This window comes from Saccoglossus kowalevskii, chromosome 22 (genome assembly GCF_978046115.1).
Source record: "Saccoglossus kowalevskii chromosome 22, keSacKowa6.1, whole genome shotgun sequence".
Lineage (NCBI taxonomy): Eukaryota > Metazoa > Hemichordata > Enteropneusta > Harrimaniidae > Saccoglossus > Saccoglossus kowalevskii.
In genome coordinates this window covers 12,112,914-12,137,292 of record NC_140662.1, presented here as the reverse complement: position 1 = coordinate 12,137,292, position 24,379 = coordinate 12,112,914, and the positions used below count along the sequence as shown (strand labels likewise).

Here is a 24,379-nt window from a genome sequence, read left to right as displayed (position 1 = left end):
GTGTCCATGAGATGAACTTTTCACGGAAGGTCAAACTTGGTCTACCGCGTTTGAATCTTTGGCAAGAAGCGAGGACATATCTTCTTCGCCGAGGGAAAAACGAAAATCACTACGTTACACCGTAAACTCATTCCGTGTGATGATTATGTATGTCAAAAGTTATTCTGTGAAACGATCAGGTAATTATAAATTTTAACTCATAGTAGCGTAGTCCGCCATTTTTTTGAAAAACAAACTGTACGTCCATCAACCGATTTTGCATACTTTGCATTTTAGCGGATTGATGACCGCAGTTTTACGGGATAACTCATACTATTAAATTTTCAACACATAACTTATACTTTCTTTATATAACTGACGGTTTTTAATATTATCCTCTCTCTCTCTCTTTTTCTTGTACGACAGATGAGCGATTCTGATTATAGTGATGGAATAAAAAAAAAGTGTACAGACTGCTTGACTCATTGAAAGGAAGTAAGAAATGTAAAAATAAACAACATATGTATATATAGAATGAATTATTTTTTATTGATCAATGTTTACTATTATTGACTTTTCTCGTTTCTGTGTTTTAATCGAATCGTTTATGTACTTGTATTATTCGTGGCGTTAAAAATAAATTTAACCACGCCGCACATTTACATGTATCTACGTATTTGTCGAGGTGTTAACAAAGAAATATTTAATCACGCTAAACATTTATACACTACGCAACTATTTTCCTTACTCACATCGTATGTTTTTTTGTGACGTTAAAAAAATACTCAACCATGTCATAAATATATACTCCATGTCAATATTTCATTCTTGTTTACTTCTTTTGTGCAATAAACTTCATTAGTTTTCAAAATGACGTGTATTTATTAACATGTGTGTGTGTGTGAGCGCCCTCTACAACACATTCTGAAAAATCTTTCGTCCACGCCTGTCCAATTAAAAAAATAATTAAAAAAAAATAATTAAAAAAATTGATGGTAATTTATGCAAATGTATTCACGATGACCTCGACACGACCTCGTATTCACATCAATTTTATGTATGCAAATGTATTCACAATATCCCATTGTGACATCATCCTCATTCAAATGATCCCCTTTACGGCATTGGTCCTCATTTATGTTAATTTATGCACGCATTCCCATTGTGACGTCATTATTTATGCTAAGCTATGCACGGCCTCCCATTGTGACGTCATCCATCCCCGTATGACGTCATCGCATCCGAATTATGAACAGCGCCCTCATGGTCGTCCCTATAGTCCGACGTAAACTACTCCCGTTCAATGTAGTAAAACTGGTTTGATATCGTATACATATCCTATTAATAGATTTTTTAGCACACTTTGCGGTGCGGTGGCCTTTATTTTTGTTCAGCTCTCTGGGATAGTGGGTGAGTACAAGAATTCGTTCACCAAATTTGCTTGTCACTATGAACACAATTTACATAGATGGGATTGGTGAATAGCATTAACAAAATGTTCATACCAAGAACATTCACTAGTCTTGTTTAACTAGTTTTAATTCCATATGTCATCATGCTTGTGTTGGTAGTTATTTGAATGTAAGCTATTGTAAAGCGGCATGAGTAATGTGATATACGGAAAATACAATATATGAGTAATGTAAGCTTTGGTCAATATATGTAGTTAGCTGCATGAAATATATTATTGATACACCAACCAAACATAAGTATCAGGTTGTATACTTTTGAAAGTGTACAAATGATATTCATGTGGTCATTGTGGGAGGTGTGATATATAAATTATGTGATTCCAACCGTATATGTCAAAATTGAATTTCAATTTTACACCATGTAAATAAATCGATAGATTCATGGTATTTGTTTTTCGCTATTTATCATTCACAAATGTACATACGATTTTCTCAATATTTGACCTTGGTACTCTTGATTCAAAATTATTAACGATATTGTGTTTTGACCAGCATATTGTATTTAAACCCCCTACCTAAAATCCTATAGGGGGCTATAAATAGTGTCATCGCTGTCACACAATCAAGCGTGTAAATATACTATGAATAAACCAGGGTTGTTTGTGAAAGCAGTTTCGGTTACATTAAATGTTTGATTATCAAGCACAATCAACACGGTCAAAGACTTTATAACGACCCACTTAATATTTACTATTTACTATTGATTGCATGATTTTAGTAGCGATCACATTGATAAAAATTCAGAAGGGGGAAATAAATTTAAATATTTAACACAAGTCATAATTAGATGTGCCACACATTATTTTGCAATAAATGTCAAAAATCGTCTACGGAAATGGTCCTTCACAGCTGCATGTAGACACACTCGGAAGAGCTGAGGCAAGCATATACATACACCCTTCCCGGGGATTAGTTCAGCATGAATGTATAAAACAACAATAACGTAGAAGATGAGCCACGTGTAACATCACGTAATGGTTTATACAAACAGAATCATGTTTTATTTATTTTAGACAAATACATACGAAATGGAAAGCTCTCATCTACAGGCCGCTACTGTGCTGCTACAGGAAACAGGTAAACAGGTCTCTGAAAAAGGTATGGCACTAATGAAAGGTTAAGATATTGCAATCTGTTATAAACAAACTATATTAATGTCAATACAACCGCCAAGTAATGATCATGTAATATAAATCTATGTTCAGATAGAGCGTACTTACAAAGGATCTGGCAGCTGGTAGCGCACAGTAATACAATTTCAAATAACCTTTCATTAATAACCTTGAAAATACACGTGTATTACACGAACAACAATACTCGAAGACCCACAACCCTGAATGCTCGAACTTACTAAGAGGGAATAGGATGTATCTGGGGGACACCGATTACATCAGTTTATTGTTATATATGTATAGGAATATTTTATACAGAAGATATGTTTATTAGACAGCATTGGAATACTAAGACAATATTTGCTAAATTATAATTCCGATTTTTTTTAAAATAAAGTATGTTATGCGTTTATTTGTTATAGACAAAACACTGGTTCAAAATTGCCTTTCACTGTATTTGCCATATGGCGTGGAAAAGACACAAGTAGAAAGAAACCTATTTACTGGACATTTACTCAAGAAAGTTGGTAAGACGCAGACATTTATGAATTTGATACGAGAATTTGCAATATTGTCAACAAACGTTAACAAATAAACGTTAAAATAACATCGCCCAGAATCATCGCCCAACAAGACAGCATTTCTTTTTATATTCGAAACATATATACCGTTAACCTGCAGATGGAACATATTTGGTTGAACCCTGTCATCAAGAAAAAGTAGATACGTCAGAAAATGAAGATATATCAATCATTACTAAGAAGGGAATTTCATTCAGTAGTCTGAATGTTGGGTTTAATCGCCAGATAGCCGAGGAAATTGAACAAGAAACTGCGCATGTGCATGTAAATGACGATGGCCGTCACAGTACTCTCTATGATCTCATTGGCCGAAGTGTTCATGACGTAATAAACCAGGTGTGCATAGTATATTTCAATATTACATTTACCTGTTTTGTTACCGTGCATATCATGATTGATTACGTGTTATGTATGTCTTCAAAGTTGACATATCAGACATTTGTATATCAGTAGTTATAACACGACAAGGTATACACAGACAAAAACATCATATGACACCAAAATCACTAACGATCCATTATAAAGTCTACATGCCATTTAAGTTTAATAACATAACACCGTATAATCTTATAAAATATCATTAATTGTTATAGACATTCATGCCTGGAAATGGAATGAACCTTTTAGTCATAGATTTTTCCGATGAACATGATAGTACATTCACCCACAACAATATTAATAATGGAGACGAAAAACAGTTTTGCAGAAAGGGCACAATAGTTAAAGGTGATTTGTATGTAATTATATTTGTTTGGTCACATAATATAATTTAAATAAATAAGTATATAATATCTACATAGATAATTTTACCAAATTAAACAAAATGTTTTTTTTTGTTTTTTTATTCTCTGTACTCTTTGTTGTAGCATTTGTCCAGAACTGGATAAATTCACTACACGCTCAAATGGCTAAGAGTGGACTGGATTGCAATGTGGTAAAACCAAGTGTTAATGTACAATCTGCAAGGGGAAAACTAGAATCAATACAAGAGGTAATTATTCCAACTGTTCTTTTACTATATAACTTTAACGAAAAATATATAATGCAACAAACCTGTTATATGCTTTATTAAAATTAGTGTGTTACTGGCCTCTTGACCTATTAGTTGTATGGAAAATGCTAATAGGTGATCGGATTAATTGTTAATTAAATTATGTTTTATTTGTATTTCAGGATTTGTCCACAGTTATAAACAAACGTGAGCAGGATATACGCCAATTATTGAAGACTGAAATGAAAGAATCTGCTAAGAATTGTCCAGAAAACGGACATATAATATTCGCTATAAGCTCCCACCCTTCGCAAATAAATAAACCACACAATGAAACAGCAGATTTGAAGAAGAACAAGCTAGAAGAACTTCTGAAAAAACACAGTAATAAAATACCAGGCAAGTGGTTAAAATTAGAGGTTCTGTTAAAACTAAAGGAACGACCAGTAATGGAACTAGCAGACGTTTACACTGTAGGCTGTGAACTGAATTTATCACCAGAAGAGGTCGATGATGCATTGCTATGGCTTTACAGTCTTCGAGATATCATACATTTTGCTGATGACAGAGAACTGCGTAACACAGTTATTATCAATCCACGATGGTTGATCGACCTCATAAAATTGTTCGCCACAGAGACATCAATGTATCAGAAGGTAGAAGCATACAGAATGGTATCCCCATTATGTGAAATCTTGTACAAGCATGGTATACTTGACACACAATTGATATATGAAATACTGGGAAGATGTGGAAGGGCTGAAGACGGTAGAATACTTCTCAAAGCATTGCTGATGTTTGAAATCATTTACCCTTTCCCTTGCAAGAAAGAAATTACATCCTACTACATGCCGTGTCTGTTAAAAACCATTGATCAGTCCGGCATGCTATTTCCGGTAAACACCATACAAGGTCCTTCACTATATTATCACTTTGACGGAGGGTGTTTACCTGATGGTATTTTTCACCAACTAATAGTTCGGTGTCTGGAGTATTGGCCACAAGCGGAGTTATTTAGAAATGTTGCTAAATTTGAAATAAACGACCACCATTACCTGCTTGTATCGAAGAGGGAGTGTGACATCGAGTTGGCAGTGGTAGCAACACCTAAAAAAAGAGGAGAAGTGGCACACTTACGGAAGTCATTTTGTACAGAAATTAGGGAATGTGTTGACATGATTTTGAAAGTTCTAGTCAAGAGATACAACTCAATAGTATCATATAAGTCATGCCTAAAGTGTGATCATAAACTACACACGGAAGAAGCGATTACTTCTGGTAAACCTGGAATAGATGATGGATGTATCACGGCAGATTGTAACAATGGAAATGGATATTTTTGTCTTCATCAAAGTCATATTGATGTAACTGATCTGTGGTACCCCAAAAGTATGTGACTTTGATTATGTGTAAATCATTTGAAGAAAATCTTGTTTTATAAATGCATGACCAAGAAATAATGTAGTATTGCCATTTGCTACCAATATCATAGGTAACGCATGCTAAATTACCATTACTTTATTGTTACAACTTGTTTTTATTTAGGTACTGCATCGCGTGATTTAGGGCTACATTCTAAGATGAGACACGAAGGCGATGAACTATGTATGACTTATTATGAAAAAACAAAGGTGATTACTTCTGGTAAGAGTAATAATATAGTTACATCACTGCATTTCAGTGTTCAACAACTGGGTTTACATGATCCATAGTTTGATACATCACAAACAAGAAGCAATTCAAGTGCATGCTAATGTATTTCCAAGCACAATATTGTGCTTTCAAACTAAACTGCTTATGATAAACAAAATATTATTTATTGTTCACACAAGCTCTATGAAAGTGTATGAATGATCCAATGCTAGGTAACTTTCCTGATTTAGACAATGTTTTAACTTGTCTGTCTAACTGTCTTAATTTTTGACTTTTCACAGATGACATCCCTACTATTGGTATTGTAACTGCATTGGACTGTGAGTATATTGCTATGTCTTTTATGTTTACAAAATCTTTAAAGACATACATAGGCAATCAGCCAATTGGTGATCTCAATCGTTACAAACTTGGAAGCATAGGGAATAAGACAATAGTCATAACGTCACTACCTGTTGGAATGACTGGAGAAGAAGTATCTGCTGTCACTGCTACGCGACTTTGTGATGTTTTCCCGTCAGTGAAAATATTGTACATGGTTGGGATTGCTGGAGGGGTACCAAACATACAGTATGATGAAGAGAAAGCCATTCAATCCATAAAGTATATTCGCCCGCACGTCCGCGAGGGAGATGTCATCGTTGCCTATCCAGTTAAAGATAGTAGTCCGGGTTTCATTCAATACGACTATGGTAAAATTGTATCAGATATTGCCTCAGAGAACTTAAAGGGAAATATTAAAAGACAAACACAAATCAGGCTTTCACCGGAAGGGTTATCCGCTGCCAGGGAAATCAAGAACGAATTTGAAACCCACCAATCTAAGCCATGGATTAAAACAATTGAAAACATTTTAAGAAACCGGAACAAAGTTAATCGATTGAATCAGATTCGATTCCAGCGTCCAACTGACGAAGAACGTATTACTGCCAGTCGTATTCAACATCCGGAAGAAAATATCCTCAGATCACCAGGAGAGCCTAAGGTGCATTTCGGAATCTTAGCTTCTGCAAACAGCGTAATGCGAAACAGTGAGATCAGAGATAAGCTGGCTGAAGCTGAAAATATCATTGGTTTTGAAATGGAGAATGCAGGCATTGCTGTAGCCACGAGCTTATCTTCAAAAGAGTGTATGTTTGTTAGAGGTGTGTGTGATTATTCAGATGAATTCAAGGACAAAGCATGGCAGTATTACGCTTCGTTGGCAGCTGCAGCTGTTGCCAAGTGTCTAATAGAAAAATTGAAGTAATACTAGTAATAATTGTTCTTGTTTTTGGTGAAATACACTGTTATCCAGCTATATTAGTACATATATAACAAAGATCAAATCAATCAATATTGTTTAGCTCATGGACGTCATTCTCAATTCATATTCATCTTTTCCGTTCCAATTGGAGGGAATCAGCTCCATATTAATGTCAAACCCCAAAGATTACGGATTAAGGATAAAATGTCTATTTAATCTATCTTTAAATTCCAATGTAATTAAATTGAATGTAATATAAGCTATGCGTGAATGTGCACGTATATGTTGTTTCAATTATCAAATTGCTAGTCATATATGTTGTAGTTATATCTTAAAAGCTTGAAAGAGGGACCAGTTGATCTTAAGTAATTATTACATAATTATTTGACGTGCCACTTGAAGATAGGATTCAAGATAGGCAAACCAATATTCGACTTCATCCTAGCTTTAGCTAAATGCATATAAAATGAATTCATATTTTGTGTGAAAAAAAAACCCTAATGGTGCTTTCGTATTGCTAGACTCACCCATGCCACTTTATCACCAATGCAAGTAAGACGCACAAGAGAGCAATGAAATTATTAAATTTGGCTGCACTTTATACTGCGCTATAAGTATGTTGTTGTAAAAATATGCACCTTTTAACTATGCTTAGAGTATCTAGCAAATTTAATAGTATGTGCATATATCTATTCGTCATATTTGTAGATGTATAAATTTCGATTTTCAATAATATAAGTTTACATAAATTATTGTATAGCTAGTGTACAAGTTATGTGCATACAGCATTCTTAGTACATGGCTTGGAGATTATTATAGAACATCAGTTATCTGTATGAAAACCATGTATGGAAATGTATAATTGTAAAATTTATATAAATACCATGGAAGTTGATAACAATTAGCAATCACTAATTTCAAAATTCAAACACTACGATAGAGATATTACGTTTTCGAAAATGTGAAATTCTTTCGTCTATATGCAGAAAATACAGTATTTTTACCATGTAAAATCATTGCTATTAATTGTTTATACATGGGTTGTTGAACACAATACATAGTTTGTAATTTCATTCAGCCTTTTTCAGTCATAATTCAAGGCAAATAATATAGACAATATAGCAAATTATCTTTTTTTCGGTAATATTCTTGTGTAATCGGTAATTATGGAATTATTCATGGGTACATAGGGAATACATTTCGTTAATTATTCATAATTTAGGTTTCTGAATTATTTTGTCAAAATCATTTTTTTCAGGGTTTTTTTTTCTGCCAAAAAATGAATGCGTTTAACAATGACGGAAACGGAAAGTCTTTATCATAGTGTTAACGAATGAATTTGTCCAGATACCCAGACATAGGGACTAATAGAACAATTTGTTTGAAAATGACATTTTTGCAAATATTCTCACTGCCTTTGATAGAGCATGTACATTTATTCTAAAATTGTGTTTATGTATCATATTTATTAAATAATATTGGTGATAAGGTTCAGGAATATATTGAATAAAAATAGTGTTACTAAAGAATGTTTGTCAAAATTAATTTGACGTTTGCATGCAAGGTATGTTTAAGCCTTGTTCGATGTATACATTATATAAATCATTTCGAATGTATAAGGCTTAGTTTTAGACGCTTCTCCGAATGGTTCATGGGCCCCAATGCGGGTTGTTTTGTTTATTATAGAAGCAATGCACTTCATTTCCAATGTTTTGGCTACAACACAATATTATTAAAACTCCTCTAAATTATGCTTAAAACTAATTTTGGGTCTTACTTTTATGGAAATATTCATACAAGCTTAGTTGAAATAAAATGATTTTTTTAGTTAAAGTCTTAATTTTAATTATGTAGCCAATAAATCCATTCCACAAACCTTGATTTTAATATGAATTTAAATTTAAATAATTCACCTAACTCATAATGATCTAATAGATTATTTAATTATTTTAGCTGTGCTATGTTAAATAGAAAATCCCTAATTTTACCACTATTTACAAGGTAAGTTATGTGATTTGCCATTGGTGCTATTTAAATGAGTATAACAGATTGAAAAAATAATTATATATTTGAAAATCGTTTTATAAATAGTACATGATATGGGCAACATTGACAAATTTCAACAAACGGAATGTTTTAATGGTTAGATTGTTTTAAGCATGCCTTATTTATGAATCGTTATGTAACTAGTATTCAACTAGTACGTCTAAATATAATCAACACATATAATAGTTCCTGTAACATGAACTAGCATAAACACGATTAAATTAAATAAAAGCATTATTTTCGACGTATTACATAAATACAATTTGTAGGTTAAGATCTCTCAATGATTTGCAACTCGCTTCAATATTTTCTTGAATGGATCTGTTTAGTTATTTGTGAGAATTTGCCGGTTGTTGATAGTGAGGGTAAATGCACTGATTACATTCGTTTGTAATTATAAGGTATATGATAGGTTTGTTTAAAACACAATAATGTGATATTTTCACGCATAGCGAGATATAAATATAACAACACACGCTAAAAACGCAAAGGCTCATGAGCAGACGATTGTTTGTAAACACTAATACGCTATGGCTTTAATGTTCCTGTTGAGTAAAGATATACGTTGAACGATGATTCATTGTTATAAGTATTGTCTGGCTAGAGAGGGACCAGGAAACAAGATAAATATGCAGATTTGGGTAGCAACCACCAGAGTTCAGCCCCAGTGGTCTAATAATGTAATGTTTGTGTGAATTGGTTGGTGAAGTATGCCCTCAACTTTTGATCATCTGATATAGAGACTGGCAATAATGTTGATTGCAATTCTTGTGAGGCACAAGGATTTCAGTATATTTAAATGTGGTGTGCCAATAACAAAGGTAAAATTAAGGCATTGTTATTACAAAATTTCACAAATCACGCCATCAAGCGGCGAAACGCCATCTATGTGTGATAGGTATTTTCGATGGTTAAAAACCTTTCACTTAGGTAACCGGGATTCGGTCGCTTCCACGCTAGGCTGACAAAAACACACACAAGCTTCGTTCATGTTCCCAAACGATTCTCTGCCAAGTCCCTGGTTTTCACCCGAGACAGCATTAAATCACTCTTTATTTCTTGTCACTCCTTAACCAATTACAATCAGTATAAGAGACTCCAAGGCCTTGCCTTCCAACAAACAACCAATCACATGAAAGTTTTACACATCATAATCAATTAATTACTCGTCAAGCTGTCTAGAAAAAACACTTCTATACATTGTCAACACTAACTAATATTTATGGGGTAATAGTCTTGCACTAACATTCCACAAAGATACCACCTTAGTTAAAATCGCAAACAAAATTGGTTTAGGATTACAGCTACTGTATTGTATCTTAAAAACTGCAGAGTCATAAGATGTTTTTGGTTGATTTCGTCCAGCTCGCCATCTAGTCTTGTCATTAACCTTTATCAGTATATGTCATGGCAACCACTGTCAAACTGACTGAAATATAAATCATGATATATGGGTCAATACACTTAAACACGAAGCAGAAACCAGAGTTATGGGAAAACCAGGATTGTCATTGCATATTACAGCGTATGACATGGTGGGAGTGTGTACAAATTATCAGCAGTCGCTGGCTCGTTAGCTGTTGTATATATCTGGTAGCGTCGCTTATGTGTGGGCTTCGAATATGAAGACAACGTTCAGCACCATCAATGTGGTGAAACCTATTGACGGTGCTGAACGTGACGATGCATGTAACGTAAATTTCAATTGACCACACTGTGATGACGCAAGCGATTTAAAATACGGAAAAGGGGTCCGAAGCATGCGCACTGCGTACACAATATGCTAATAACCTACTAATAACGAGCTTATGACGTAGACATATCTCATGAATATTATTTTGAAATTATTAATAGAAAGCATTTACCGGTCGTATAAAACGTATAAACGTATAATCGGTCTTGACCCTATCACTCTGTGGTTATTTAAAGACTGTAAACGCTATCTATCCTACTAAACTGGTCACCAAATTTAACAACTGATTTCTCGTTTTAAATATACAATCTAAATGAACTACGACAAGCCGCAATAGGTCTAGATTGTATACAGCGCCACCAGTGGCTGTTCCCGGCTCCATGCATCTAGCCCATGAGGCGAGCCCATAATGCACAATATTATGTAAAACTACAGGATCGCCTACAGAGGGCGGGCTTATTTTAATTTGTATCAAACAATTTATCGAGATTGTTTTTTATTTGTTTGCTTATAAATACATGTATATGATGACGTCATACGACGACAAAAGTTATTTGTTAGTTGACTGGATAAATAAATAACATGACAGCTGCACTCCAGTCATATACACCACGTGATTAACATCTCTTCTTAGCGGATTGCTCTATGACATATTTTAAAACAGATAACGGAAATTACGAATTCTGCCACTGATACAGCTAGGATGAAACTGTCCAGTAGTTTGCCTCCACCCTGTTGAAAAAAAAAGAAATTGAATGTTACTTTTCATTTCAATAAGCAATTATTACAAGCCAAGGCATATTGCGTTCGTTTTTTCCATTACGTACCCTATATGTTTCTGTACATGGAGGAGGTATAACATGGTGTAATTTCTTACTTTTTTATCTCGTGTGACTGCCACCATCATAACTACAGACAGGATGAAGCTGCATAATAGTGAGAGGACACATAGCACTCGGCAAGTCTTAATCTGTAAAACATTTCATAAATCCCAATTGCAGCATCTTAGAAATGCAGGATGGTGAACATATGTTTACGAAGTTCTTCGTCGTAGTTTTCAGATGATTATTTGCTGGATCATCATTATCGTTTGACTGAAACATATATCTACCCCTGAATGATTGAATAATGTTTCAGCGCATGCGCAATGCCAATGGCCGCAACTTACCGTTGTAGCGTTCTTTCTGTATGCCGCTAGGCACGCAATACCCCCTGTCAAACCAAACTACAGAAATGAGAAATTTACGAATTTAGTAAAATTATTCAAGCACAGTGTGGTTGGTATGATGTCACGGATCACGGTTCGTGTTGCCGGGTGAACCGACTTAAAGGGCGGTGGTCGTCGCACAGCGCGTGTTCAAATTCATGTAAATAAACAACGTATTTAAACATAAATATCTTGAATAGTAAGTGTCCCGAAATTTATCTGATATTGTATTTACTCGTAAGAGGGCGCTCTTCATAAGAACTCGGTCACCGGCGGAAAGTGGTATCTCAAATATAACACAACGCTCGTGTAAGAGGTATTCTCTCAGTTATTGGTTGTGGTTATTTTCTCAGTTTCCGAATTTTATTCTGTTGTGGGGGATCAAAATAAATTAGTTCATCCATTTTGATTCGTTTATTTTGAAGTGTTCCAGCTATATTTGTCGCATGTTTTGTTCTAAGTCGGATAATGATGGCATTAATATTCATTAATGGATTATTTGAAAAGATCTTATTTGAAACGTTATTACATTGAAACACGCACTACTACACGGAACCCCTGAATTAGTTTGACCAATAAGCATACTAACAACGGCGGACAATATATAAACGTGTGACGTTAAGAGAAAATGTTGTTTGAACCTACACCGCTAACTAAAACACGAGAGAGGATATTCAATCATGTAGCATAAATACTGCCGACCCTAACAATTTTAAAGTTTTCAATCAACACCTCCTGTGCCACATCATTACGTAATCAAATATATTCACAATACTATAGCAAGTTAAACTTGATGATTTGCTACTTACCACGGCACCACACCATATTGGCGTTCCGATGTGATACAAGGAACTTTTGACGATGATAGCGGACATTCCCATGATTAGAAGCGCCTCCCCAAATACAATCTGCGTCACGCCCAACGTGACTAAACTGCTAACAAACTGTGACCCACGCATGTCATCATTTTCTCTCCGATTTAAAAGAGGGCGCCCTTGGTGCACTGCGTCATTGTAGGTGGGTGGTGCATCGGCCATCTCATTACGAACTTTTAAAATTCAAAATAAACACAACTTCTGAAAAAAATGCGAGATACAATTTGACTTCGAAATGATAATGAAAGTGTCTTCTCTTGCTTCATTTCGTGAAGGAAAATAATTCAGAATACTTGGGAAACATTCTTGATTGCGGAATGAATCTCTCTATTCTGCCGTTTTCGGGGAGTTTTATTTCTTGCAATTATTTATTTATGTGATTAATGTATTAATACTATAAATATATCATTTAGATTTTTCGAGTAATAGTTGATTGTCGAGCTGGCGAGTAACGCAATATTTGCTTTAAAAAAGAAACTATCCAAATCACACAGTGTTATTGATGTACAAATTTGTTTAATGATTTTGTATTATAAAATTGTACCAATATCGATGTACGGCAGTGAGGTTTAGGGTTTTGACAAAGGGGTAAATGTTGAAGAAACACATCCCAAGTTTGGGAAATTTATTTTAAATTTGCTTAAAACCACAGCAAAACATGTGATTTGTGGAGAGATGTGTAGACTACCTCTAATCCATTTGCGTTAGATACATACATATTGTTTAATTTTGGTCGAAAATTTAAAAGTGCAAACACAGCGTTATATTTACCAATGTTACGTTTTCCAGTATAAAGAAGCGGAAAACAACCGTAAATGTTGGGCTTTCCAAATCAAAAAACTGCTATTTTCGTACGGTTTTGGTTTTGTCCAAACCAAGGCGTAGAAGATAATTGTTCCTTTGTGCATCTATTCACCAAAACAGTTCATGGTTTACAGGTCTCAACAACTATTCCAAATTCAATAAGTACAGAGATTTTAAGATCGATTTTGAATGTGGAAACTATTAAACATAACAAGTTACGTTCTGCGCTATGCCGGCTGAGAACATCATTCCACAACCTTTGGGTTGAATCTGACCGTACATTGAACATACCGAGGAATATGAGAACCTGTAAATTATGTAATTTAGGGTTGGTTGGGGTTGAATACCATTTTGCCTTGTATGTCCACGTTATGAAAATCTTAGAATAAAATATTTACCTATATGTTATCAGTCAAATCAGACTTATGACAAGTTTGACAACTGTTTGACAACTTATCTGTACTTCAAATTTCTAAATCTACTTAACAAGTTGTGACTTGTAGATTCAACAATTATTTAAAGGACTCTCGTATTATGTATTTTTCTATTTTTGATTTATTTTATCATAGGCATGAGGCCATTGTACTAAATAAATTTATATTATATCATATTATTATTTACGAAAGTAAACTGAAAATTGTAAAATGAATATCATTCATTCACATGTCATCGTCAATAAAAAAACACTTGTGATTACCATTTGAGTGATTTTCAACCAAACATAATTTTCCAGGTCCTTATTTTGGTAAAATGTTTGAGATTATTACACAAACATTTTTAGTAACCTGAAAAACGTGGAAACGTGGGACTATGAATGTTTGAAGGTTATATACGGTTAATTTTAAGAAACGTGGATCCAGAATCTGATAAAATGTCTTGGGAATTTCGAAATGTGAATATTATTGTCTATAATTAGTTTATGTGGTTATAAATCCTCATAGAACATAGGGAAAAAATGAAGTAAAATGATCTACGAATGGGCGAGGTATTATGCAACAAGTTCAACAGCAGAGCAAATATCAGATAGAAGCGGGGGACCAGGTAGCAAATGCCTGACAAGCAGATTAGTTAAAACCTGTAAAACTGGGACTGATTTGTTTGTATAGTTTGCCCACAGCCAATTGAATTCTTAGCGTTCAACTACCGTGACATGAAGTGGGTGACAGTATGTTTATAAGAACCATATAACTCAATGACGTCACAGATACCAATGAAAAGTGAACAATAGCGTATTATTGAGAATTAACAATTCCACATTATCGAACCGCAATTTTTGTTTACTTTTATTCATGTTTTTTTTTTGTTTAAGATTGGTCATTCCAATGAATGTACTTTTGCACATGTATGGCCAACCAAGTTGAATGAAACACGCCATCGTTACTTCCGGGTAACAGGCGCAATGTGCACGACATCATAATACTGTAACTCAACTCAATACTTACATTCTGAGTGTTGATTACGATGTACTAGTAATGCCGAAACACTTCTTGGTTCGCGAGATATAAAGTAAACACTGACAGACTGGCCAACTGGCTGGATGACTGAGCTCGTATCGTTACCTTCATTGGCACTGCGCATGGCAATAAGGCTGTAATGACGTATCGTTATGGCTGTGTTAATTTGAACTATTCCGTTCAAAGTTCGACTCATGAATTACAAATAAATGCGCAAATGTATACAGACACGGTCCAGGCATTTATTACAGGTGACACGGAGTTTTGAACACATGCTAGTTTGAACAGGACGACACGAACAAAAAATCTACTAAAAGGGGATCATTGGTAAACGGATTGACCTTCAATCCCACCTTTCACCTTGCCACATGAATGCATTATCTCAGTCTGAAAGTACCTCATGTACAATCCTGACAAATCACATAATATGTAAGGAAACATCTCATTTGTATACGGAATGAAGGACCGTCAGGAAAGACTCTGACTTCCCTTGCTATATGTGTACACGCTATTGTTTTCATAATTCAGTGGTACAATATAAACGCGTTTCTGAAACCCACTTCATGAAGGGCATTCTCAAGCCGGTTAGCCACCATGTGAATTCAATAATCCTGACGATTTCGTTATCTCAAACACGCGACAGTCATTATTTAATGAAATAATTACTAAAACACTATGTTATAAATGTATTTTTTGGCTATAAAGGTATAAATGTGTTACATGCGAGGAAGATCGCATGTTGTGTCACATTAGATAATTCCAAAATCGCAAGTCGTGCGTCAAATACAAATGACATTAACATAGTCAAAGAAATGTTTAGTGCTCATTAGTATTAGCATAGTGCGTATTACTTGTGTTGATTAGCATTTTAACAGGGCATAATCACGCTCATATTTTTGCCAACGACAGAATACTTGCCGATACTTTGTATAGTAATCGAATATATAGTCATAATGAATTAGAATAACTTGAATATTAATTTCGGCTCGCATTACACCTATTTTTAGCTATAGGTATATCCCGGTTTATTGTATTGCTGTTTTGGCAATAATCCCCTGGACTAGATTGAATCACTGCCAATAATTGTTGAATTATCGATCATGTTGTCAGCAATGTATTATTATTACCACGCTATATTTCCTGCATGTTAGCATAACTGATCACGTCCAAAATATTATGGAAAATACCATACCATACAGTTCAAAAGAAAACGAAAATTGTATGTTACGTGACTACTCATGCCATACTGTATCGTGTTATAGTAGTCGCCGGATTCCAACTCAAACAACGCCATGGTTCATGTTATGTTGCTTAGTTGTCAAGTGTGACTAATCCATCCATATGTTTCACTTAGGTGATAGTTGATACCATACCCGTCACGAAGTGTGTGGGGCTATACTGTATAAAGATTAAATACTCGCTGTTTTTGTTTGTGTTTTTCTTTTATTTTCTTGCTGCTAGCTCTAAGTGGAAGTGTGTGGAGATGTAGAACCAGAGACTTAACAAAAATGTGTCCATTGCAACAACACTGGGAATGTGGTCCACAGTTTACAGTGGATACGTTACATTACCCTTCACAGATCGACGAACACTTTGTACCAACTATACTACGGCACAGTCACGCATGCGTTGTGGAATACACAAGAACGACCTGAAGCTACACACTGCGTGCACGATGAAGTTATGAAGTTGACATATCATGAATATTAGTTTAAGGTTTACTTTTAATTATTAATAAAAAACATGCATTGCGAAACGCCGCAAGCAATATTTTCGGCTATGAGCCAACCCCCCCCCCGTCTTTTGCGGTTATTAGTATATAAGCGATTTCTATCATGATACTAAATTTGTCACAAAATTTAACAAGAGCCGCTGCGTTTTATACAATGTCTACTTTTGTGAGCTACTTAAGATTTCGTAACTGTACAGATCCGCCACTGGCTGTTCCTTGCTCTATGGTCAAATTCGTATTTAACAAATGCAATATTCAAAATAGTTTTCACGACACCAAAATAAATTCAGACACAAGCATGTTATATAAGGTAAAAAAAAAAGTATATTTCAAAATAATTCAAGTACAAAAATATTTCTTGGTTAATACATGCACCCGTTCATATCTTATGAGACAACACATTCACAGGATAACAATGATTGGTTATTTTGGTAAGACCAAATATGGAAAAGATAAAGATAATCTATATATTTCGCCATCCTTTAATAGTCTTTTTAAAGAAAATGGCACTTTCAGCTAAACTGTTCTATTGCAAAAAAAATTCATGGTATTTGTGAAGCCAATCGAAAGTTTTTGCTATTGCTCGTGCATCTTAGTCCCGAAAATTACCCATAACTCTTTGCAATTTTAATTTTAAATTAGATGCACCAAAACTACTAGCCACTACCCGTGACTGCCAAACAACTTGAAACTGACAGCAAAACTTATGGATGTAAATACAAAATAGCGGTAATACGCGGAAACAATTATATAATACCATTCTATTATATAAACTGAAAGAATATATGACCGTGGGCGCAGGGGAAGCCACAAATCATCTGGTGATATGTGTACGCATTTTGTAAGCGATCTCCACTTCGTCGATTATGACATCGCTCGTCGACAGAATACGTATGATATTATCGATATTATAAATTCCAATACGCAGGCCGTGACTACGAATCCATTTATGGTGCTTTCCTTGGGCTAGATGAAAACAAACAAATTAATAAGAGTAACATTTTTGTTAGAGCGGACAAAAATCACATACTAATAAATTGCGCGCTCACAAAGTTCTTGTTGGCTCACGATAATGGCAGTTCACATTAAAAATCGATCGACATAATGCTGTCGTGAAATTTGATGATTAAGGTTTAAACAAACGATTTTTAGTATGTGTGTTTTGGAGTGAGTTTACAACAATGAACAGCAAAGTTGGGGGTATAATATTTGTCTACCGTGGCGGACCGTGTGGGTTCCAACCCCTGGCTTTCGGCCATCTTAGCCACATAGAGGCAAGTGTCATGAATTTGTTTTTGCGTATCTGTTGACCGACTTAATTAGCTGATTATTAGCGAATTGCTGTGTTATGTCTGTCATCGTTTAGGCCTATTTGAAGTTTTGGACGGAACTTGGCTCAGTGATTTGGAACTAATTACCAGATAACCGTCGCGATTCTGACAGTTGGTATCCGTAGTTATTAATGTAGTGAACGATTAATCAAAAGATATGACGTATTCAGTGCTTAGTGTGATTGGCTTTATGATTGAAGGTTACGCCCTAGAGTCTTTTTACTGCATTGTAATTGGTTAGAGTTTTGAAAATGAATAAAGAGAGTTTGAGTTGGTCTTGGGGAGTACATCACGATAGACGCAGTCTAAAGCAGTCCGGGAGAGACTTGGGGCGAGCCTTGACGCAGTCTAAAAGAGTCTTGGGTCAGCCTTGTGATAGTCTTGGGGATTTTTCCCCAGGGCGCTGTGTCTTATAGAGTGCTCGATTGACCGACTAAGACGAGAGCTGAAACGTATTTCGTTGTGTGTGTCTTATTTGACTGTAAAGTATAAGTGACTTTCCCGATCCCGTACCTCAAGGGGACGAGATAGAGAGACGAGACGAGATTTCCCCCTGACACGTGTGGAGAACCCGAGAGTAGAAGATTTTACCCCTGATACAAGCATGGGCTTATGGGGAAAAACAACGACTGGGTCATATGACCAAGACTGATATAATCGATGCCATCCTTCCATTTGTCATATGTTTAGGCTATAGCTTTTTAATAGACCATTTTCCGTTCACTGCGAGAATCACGCGTTATGCGTGAAATCGAACGTAAAAACAGGACAAATAAAGGTCATAGCGTCGTAGTCGCGTCAAACATCGCGTGGGATTCGACAAACGCGAAAGTATTTCGGGGACATTTCCATGCTTAATAATGTGCTGTCCACATTTGATGATAGGCAATTTCGATTAAGTGAGGGTATTCGGAAGCAGTATTCCTCTGTCGAAGATCGGCCGGTCAATGTAAGCTGCGAAATAAAGAAATTTTAGTTCAAAATCAAATCGTTCGATTTTTGAGGCAGACGTTCGACGCGCGTCTTTCATGCATCTCGCGAGATCTCGCAATTGTACGGAAAATCACCCATTACTAACCATGTACATAGCGGATTTACGGGAAGCTTGGAAATCGCATAAGAAAACTCAACAATAAACATTAGTACTGTCGGGACTTGATTCCTAAAAACGTTGAACATCTATTTAAGTAGCCTGACATGTAGGCGTGAGTGGCGCCCTCGCGGGCAGAACCTACTGTGCTGGGTTTGGGGCATCGCGGAGGGCGTAACTCCCACGACGTCAGTCTACTATTTACGGAAAGGCTTTCATTGTACTTCGGTTATTTTGAAGTGGACCTCACTTTCGTCGTTGCTATCATTTCATTATAAGAGAGTGGTTTATATAATTTCTCAAAAGCTCATATGATATCAGCGTACGATTAATAACTTTACTTCTGTCTATTGTAAATGTCAATCAGGCATTACTAAACTTTGAAGTTCCTACTACGTTATTTATTACAAATTGTTAAATAATCGTGATCATATTGCTGTAGGAAATTGAAAACATGTATATTACACATGTCTTCTTACCGAACATTTGAATATAGCTATGGAAACGACAATTCCCTCAAATCGCTATGTTATATTGATATGATCATAAATTTTCCAACTGAAGAAGGGAAATTGTGAAATGATGCGTTGTGGCAGATTATTATTATTAAGGATGGTGCCACTCAATTTATTCACATTACTTAAAAATGAATGATATGATGAAAAAATAATAAAAATTAGTTTAGTTTAAATTTATGAATTTGTATCGGGAGTCCCCACACGTTTAGTTCAATTGTTTATGTATATATTGTCACTTTCCACATTGCAGAGTGTATGTAAACAGAGCGAATAAATCACAAGACAAAAATTACATAAACCATGTTTTAACGGCTAAACTGTTATACGCATAATATGAAACTGCAAATGTTTTCATACTACATTGTTCTTGATAAACTGCTGTGAAGTCAACAACGTAATATTTATAGTGTAACATATTTAAAAATATTTTTTAAAGAGGCGTCTGTTTATGCAAGATAAATTATCAAACAAAAACATTTAATCTGCTAAAAAAATCGAAGCAGATTAGCACGCAAACAGGCGCAGAGTAGCAGATCCTCAACTTTAAAAATAACAAAACCTAAACTCACGTCATTGCGGGATAATGCGATAAACGATATAACACATAACACGTAGCTCAACAGTATTGAGATGAAAGACAGCACCATGCACGTTCTAATCTGAAAGAAATAATGAATATATGTATATCACATGTTCGTACGGAATGCAGTAGAATGCAGTGCAAAGGTAGAATTGGATTAGTCTGGACTCACTCTTTGAAATAGTCGGAGCAATGTATGTAAATGTATGTAAATATGACACAGCTGTTGTATATATCACATATATTTGTTGATATATTTCAATTTTCGAAATAAACAGGTTCTATTTGTTTATATTGTCATCGTTTTTTTCTTTCAATTACAAGTTGTATATACTTAGTATACATAGATTAAAAATTCATCACCACAATAAGTAAGAATCTCACTAATCTTACCGTTGATTTAGATTTCTTGTAAGAGGCAAGCCATCCACTGATGCCTGTCACTTCAAACTGGTTATTAGAAAAAAATGTGTTAATATTATATTCGTCGGGTTTGATTCAATTGAATTTGATATAGAGAAATGAATATTTTTATTTCATTGGATCATCATTTTGACAATCTCATCATGATCACATCGAACAGGCGCTGTGACGATTAAAATGCAAATAAGGAATATGCTACATTGACAGGGTGTTCTTTCACAATATGCAGCATAGTTGAGGTAATTCAACAGAGAGAAAAAAAAGTACGTCAATTTGAATAGAAAGGATTGACATGGTCGACGTTCCTCCGTCTTGTCACTATAAACGTGTAGCATGAACTCACTTACCACGATCCCGCATGCAATAGGCGTACCCACGTTGTAGAACTTGCTGTATAGCGATTTTGATGCGATGAGGATACCAACAATAAGAAGGGAAGTACCGATGATTAACTGAGCGACTCCACACATAATAATAACACGGACAAATACACTACCACGCTTGTTGTCATCTTTTATCCTTAGCAATGGGTGTTCATCATCTACTGCGATGTGGGCGTCTAGGGGATCTACGCTAGCGGAGTTACTCATGGCTATGTTTCTTCATAGCACAGGGATCATCCTGGTAGCAACACTGGAATTAGGCGGATTAATTAAAGAATAATTATCATCTTAGGTATTGTTTCAACTTTCCAGACAACTGAAAAGGTGTACAGGCTCTTGCACTGGGTGAGTATGCCGCGTACTCAATTGGGAGATCAAACCCACTGGTTGACTTCCATTCAATCACAGACGCGACTTTGGGTTAAACTTAGTTAAAAATTCTCGTTTTCAACTAGAATTGGTTCTATGGTTAGATTCCCATTATTATTAGAATATGTCACGTGGCCATCTCATATAATCCCAAACATGGAATACGAACTTGTGGAAAGTCACTAATCGATGTGGATATCCCAGAAAACGCATCCTATCGTTTGTATAAGTACACGTGACATTACGAACTAAATTCAGCTTGTGTATAACATGTGTATCTGATCGCGGCTACTCTACCATGATGAGATGGATGTTTTCGCATAATAAACCATGTATTTTTTCACTATGGTTCGAACTGTTTTAAAACCAGAGTAGCATTCTCTTTATTGTGCAAAATGACTAGATATGTTCGACAAATATTGCCGAATTTTGACGTTCGGCGCGTCTCGCGAGATCTCGCAGTTGAATGGAAAATCACTTATTAGGTATATGCAATACAACTATATATCGAATCGAACTTTTTATTTACAATTATCTGATTCAGGCAGATGTGGTCATAAATAACTCAACATAGATTCAGTTGGATGTTTGGTTGGTTGGTTGCTGAATATACACATGTTACAATGTAGCCCTGGCAATTGGCTAATGCAAGTCGCCAGTATATTAATTGCATATTAACATTAAATTGCAGACATGTGCCTAACACATCAGCTGGCCTAATTTAAACGACAGCTGGGGTGATCACGTTTATTGTAAATTTAATGGAACACAGTCCCCACCTCATCTGGTAAATGATATGACAGTTAATCCGGAAATAGTTTTTGTAAGACCCCCATCCCTTAACCCTGACACTCCTTAAATGTAATTGCATAATTCTCTCCAAATAACTATACGTGTCCCTAAGAGGAGTTTACTAGTATACAACTAAAACATGGGAAAGGGCATTGTAGGGATAGGGATGGGATTAGAGTTATGGGTGAGGGGCTCTAAAGAAGACGTGTCGTTAAATAGCAATGTTTAACGATTTGTATGACACCTATTGTGACAATCGAACAAGGCATTTCAGAGCGATCGTCTTGAAAGCTTCTGAAACAGTCGTGTTCCAATTCATGCAATCATGGTCGATATTTGTGTCGATCGAATACAAAACTACCGTGACTATGTAGGGTTGTGTGTAGGGGCACTGTCCATTAGTTCACCCCCATCAACACATCGATATACCCCGAACTAATATATAGGCTGAGGTAATACGTAGGGCGAGGTAACGCCTTGATCAGGCGACCCGAGCGCCCCCCCCCCCCCGCTATCAAACTGTTACTATCACAAACAAGTGACTGTTTCACCAACTATGTGGTTATACCGATACCCCAGAAGTGGTCTCTAGTTTAAGTTACACTTAATGGAACCAGTGTATACTGGGTTCTGAAGCACAAATATGGCGGCCTATGAAATATGAACTTTTACTTCCGGGTTTGTCAAAACACTGGCCGTGACACAACTACACAGATTACTAACTCCGATTACGACTCACTCGTACAGCGGATCGTAAATGAGTTATGGCACAAGATTAAAACATACCTCTTCTCGGGCGATATCGATGTCGTTATTTCAATTTCAACGTCACTCGTAGTGCATCGGCGGTGTATTCACGGGGCGTGTAGTCTACAGGCGGTCATTTGATGTCATTTGCATATGAATGTAATCCATAAACAACGTGTCCTTACATTACACCACGGTCCTGGATTACACTTAAACTGTCAACCGGCGACTTTGAAGGTTTTACCCATAGCCTAGTGTAGGCAAAATTTTCGAATTATTTTTTTTAAAAGTAATTTTGAATAACTCAATCACAGTATCACTCAAATGATTCAAAAATAATGTGGAAATCTCACCCAAATACTCTCTGTATGTATCAGTCCGCGTTATCAAACTTCCTATGGTAACATCACTTGCAAGCGGTGAATACCTAACATCAATATCAACCAAAGCAGCGAAGAATGGGTTTCGAGGACGAGCATACCTTAAAGTATGCACTCAAACAGTACGCCGTTGCATCAACCTCCGCTGTGTGTAGGTCGATACTCTTTCTTCATGCATACAGTATCCTCGTCATAACCTAATATTATTATTATTACATATATGAGTCTATAAACCCCGCTAATAATTATTAGTGCGGTGCATCATGGGAATATCATGATATACATCATAGGAGTAACATTATATACAAAGAGCTTAGAAGTATTGTTTTAATTTTTGGGAAAATAATTATTATCGTAGCAATTAAATTGTTCAAATTAGGGTGCACTGTCCGGTTATCATTTTGTATTTAATGGTGAATGTAGCCTGACGCCATGATCAATATTCATCAATTAGGTTTCAGTGGGGGTGAGGGAAGTTCGGGAAAAAAACTAAAGGAATTAAGTTTTTTTTTATCCTACATTGAACTTTTGATGTTTTCCATAAGATACTACTATGGATACAATATTGTGCGCATGTTGATATTTATCTGTGTCGATGATTACACGCAATTTAAATGTATGGCCTGGGCGTCATCAGTAAACAATCTTAATATACCCCCAAAACATAGATCGATTGGTGCAGCAATTGCTCATTTGTGCCCCTAGTTCTTTCACTGTACAGTACAGTAAAACAAAATTCGTTTTTGAAGTTGCTTATACGGGCTAAACATTTTCTAATCCAGGTCTGTTTTACTTTTTTTTTTTGAAAAGCGGTTTTGGTGTTGTAAGGGGTCGTATTATTGTATTAACTATTTTAAATTACATAAATGTATTTCGTCACAAGTATCGCTGAAAAAAACACAATCAGAGGAAAGCAATCGG

General features: G+C 35.6%; 2 protein-coding genes and 1 long non-coding RNA gene across 3 annotated transcripts; 1 reads left to right on the top strand and 2 right to left on the bottom strand.

Moving 5' to 3' along the window:
- Positions 1-850, top strand: LOC146729004 (uncharacterized). The gene is made up of 2 exons (XR_014928262.1): positions 1-179; positions 406-850. It is a non-coding gene; the product is annotated as an uncharacterized LOC146729004 (long non-coding RNA).
- A 9,216-nt stretch (positions 851-10,066) lies between these two features.
- LOC144350665 (uncharacterized) lies at positions 10,067-15,247 on the bottom strand. The gene is made up of 5 exons (XM_078008761.2): positions 15,102-15,247; positions 12,790-13,056; positions 11,942-11,998; positions 11,651-11,743; positions 10,067-11,505 (listed from the first exon to the last, which is right to left on the bottom strand). Exons 2-5 carry the CDS (start codon positions 13,015-13,017, stop codon positions 11,404-11,406), a joined length of 480 nt encoding a protein of 159 aa, XP_077864887.2. The 5' UTR covers positions 13,018-13,056; positions 15,102-15,247; the 3' UTR covers positions 10,067-11,403.
- Positions 15,248-17,146: 1,899 nt separating this feature from the next.
- LOC100369466 (uncharacterized) lies at positions 17,147-23,226 on the bottom strand. Its single transcript, XM_002734190.4, has 5 exons — positions 23,118-23,226; positions 21,135-21,420; positions 20,758-20,814; positions 20,354-20,443; positions 17,147-17,811 (listed from the first exon to the last, which is right to left on the bottom strand). Exons 2-5 carry the CDS (start codon positions 21,375-21,377, stop codon positions 17,710-17,712), a joined length of 492 nt encoding a protein of 163 aa, XP_002734236.1. The 5' UTR covers positions 21,378-21,420; positions 23,118-23,226; the 3' UTR covers positions 17,147-17,709.
- Positions 23,227-24,379: the final 1,153 nt, after the last annotated feature.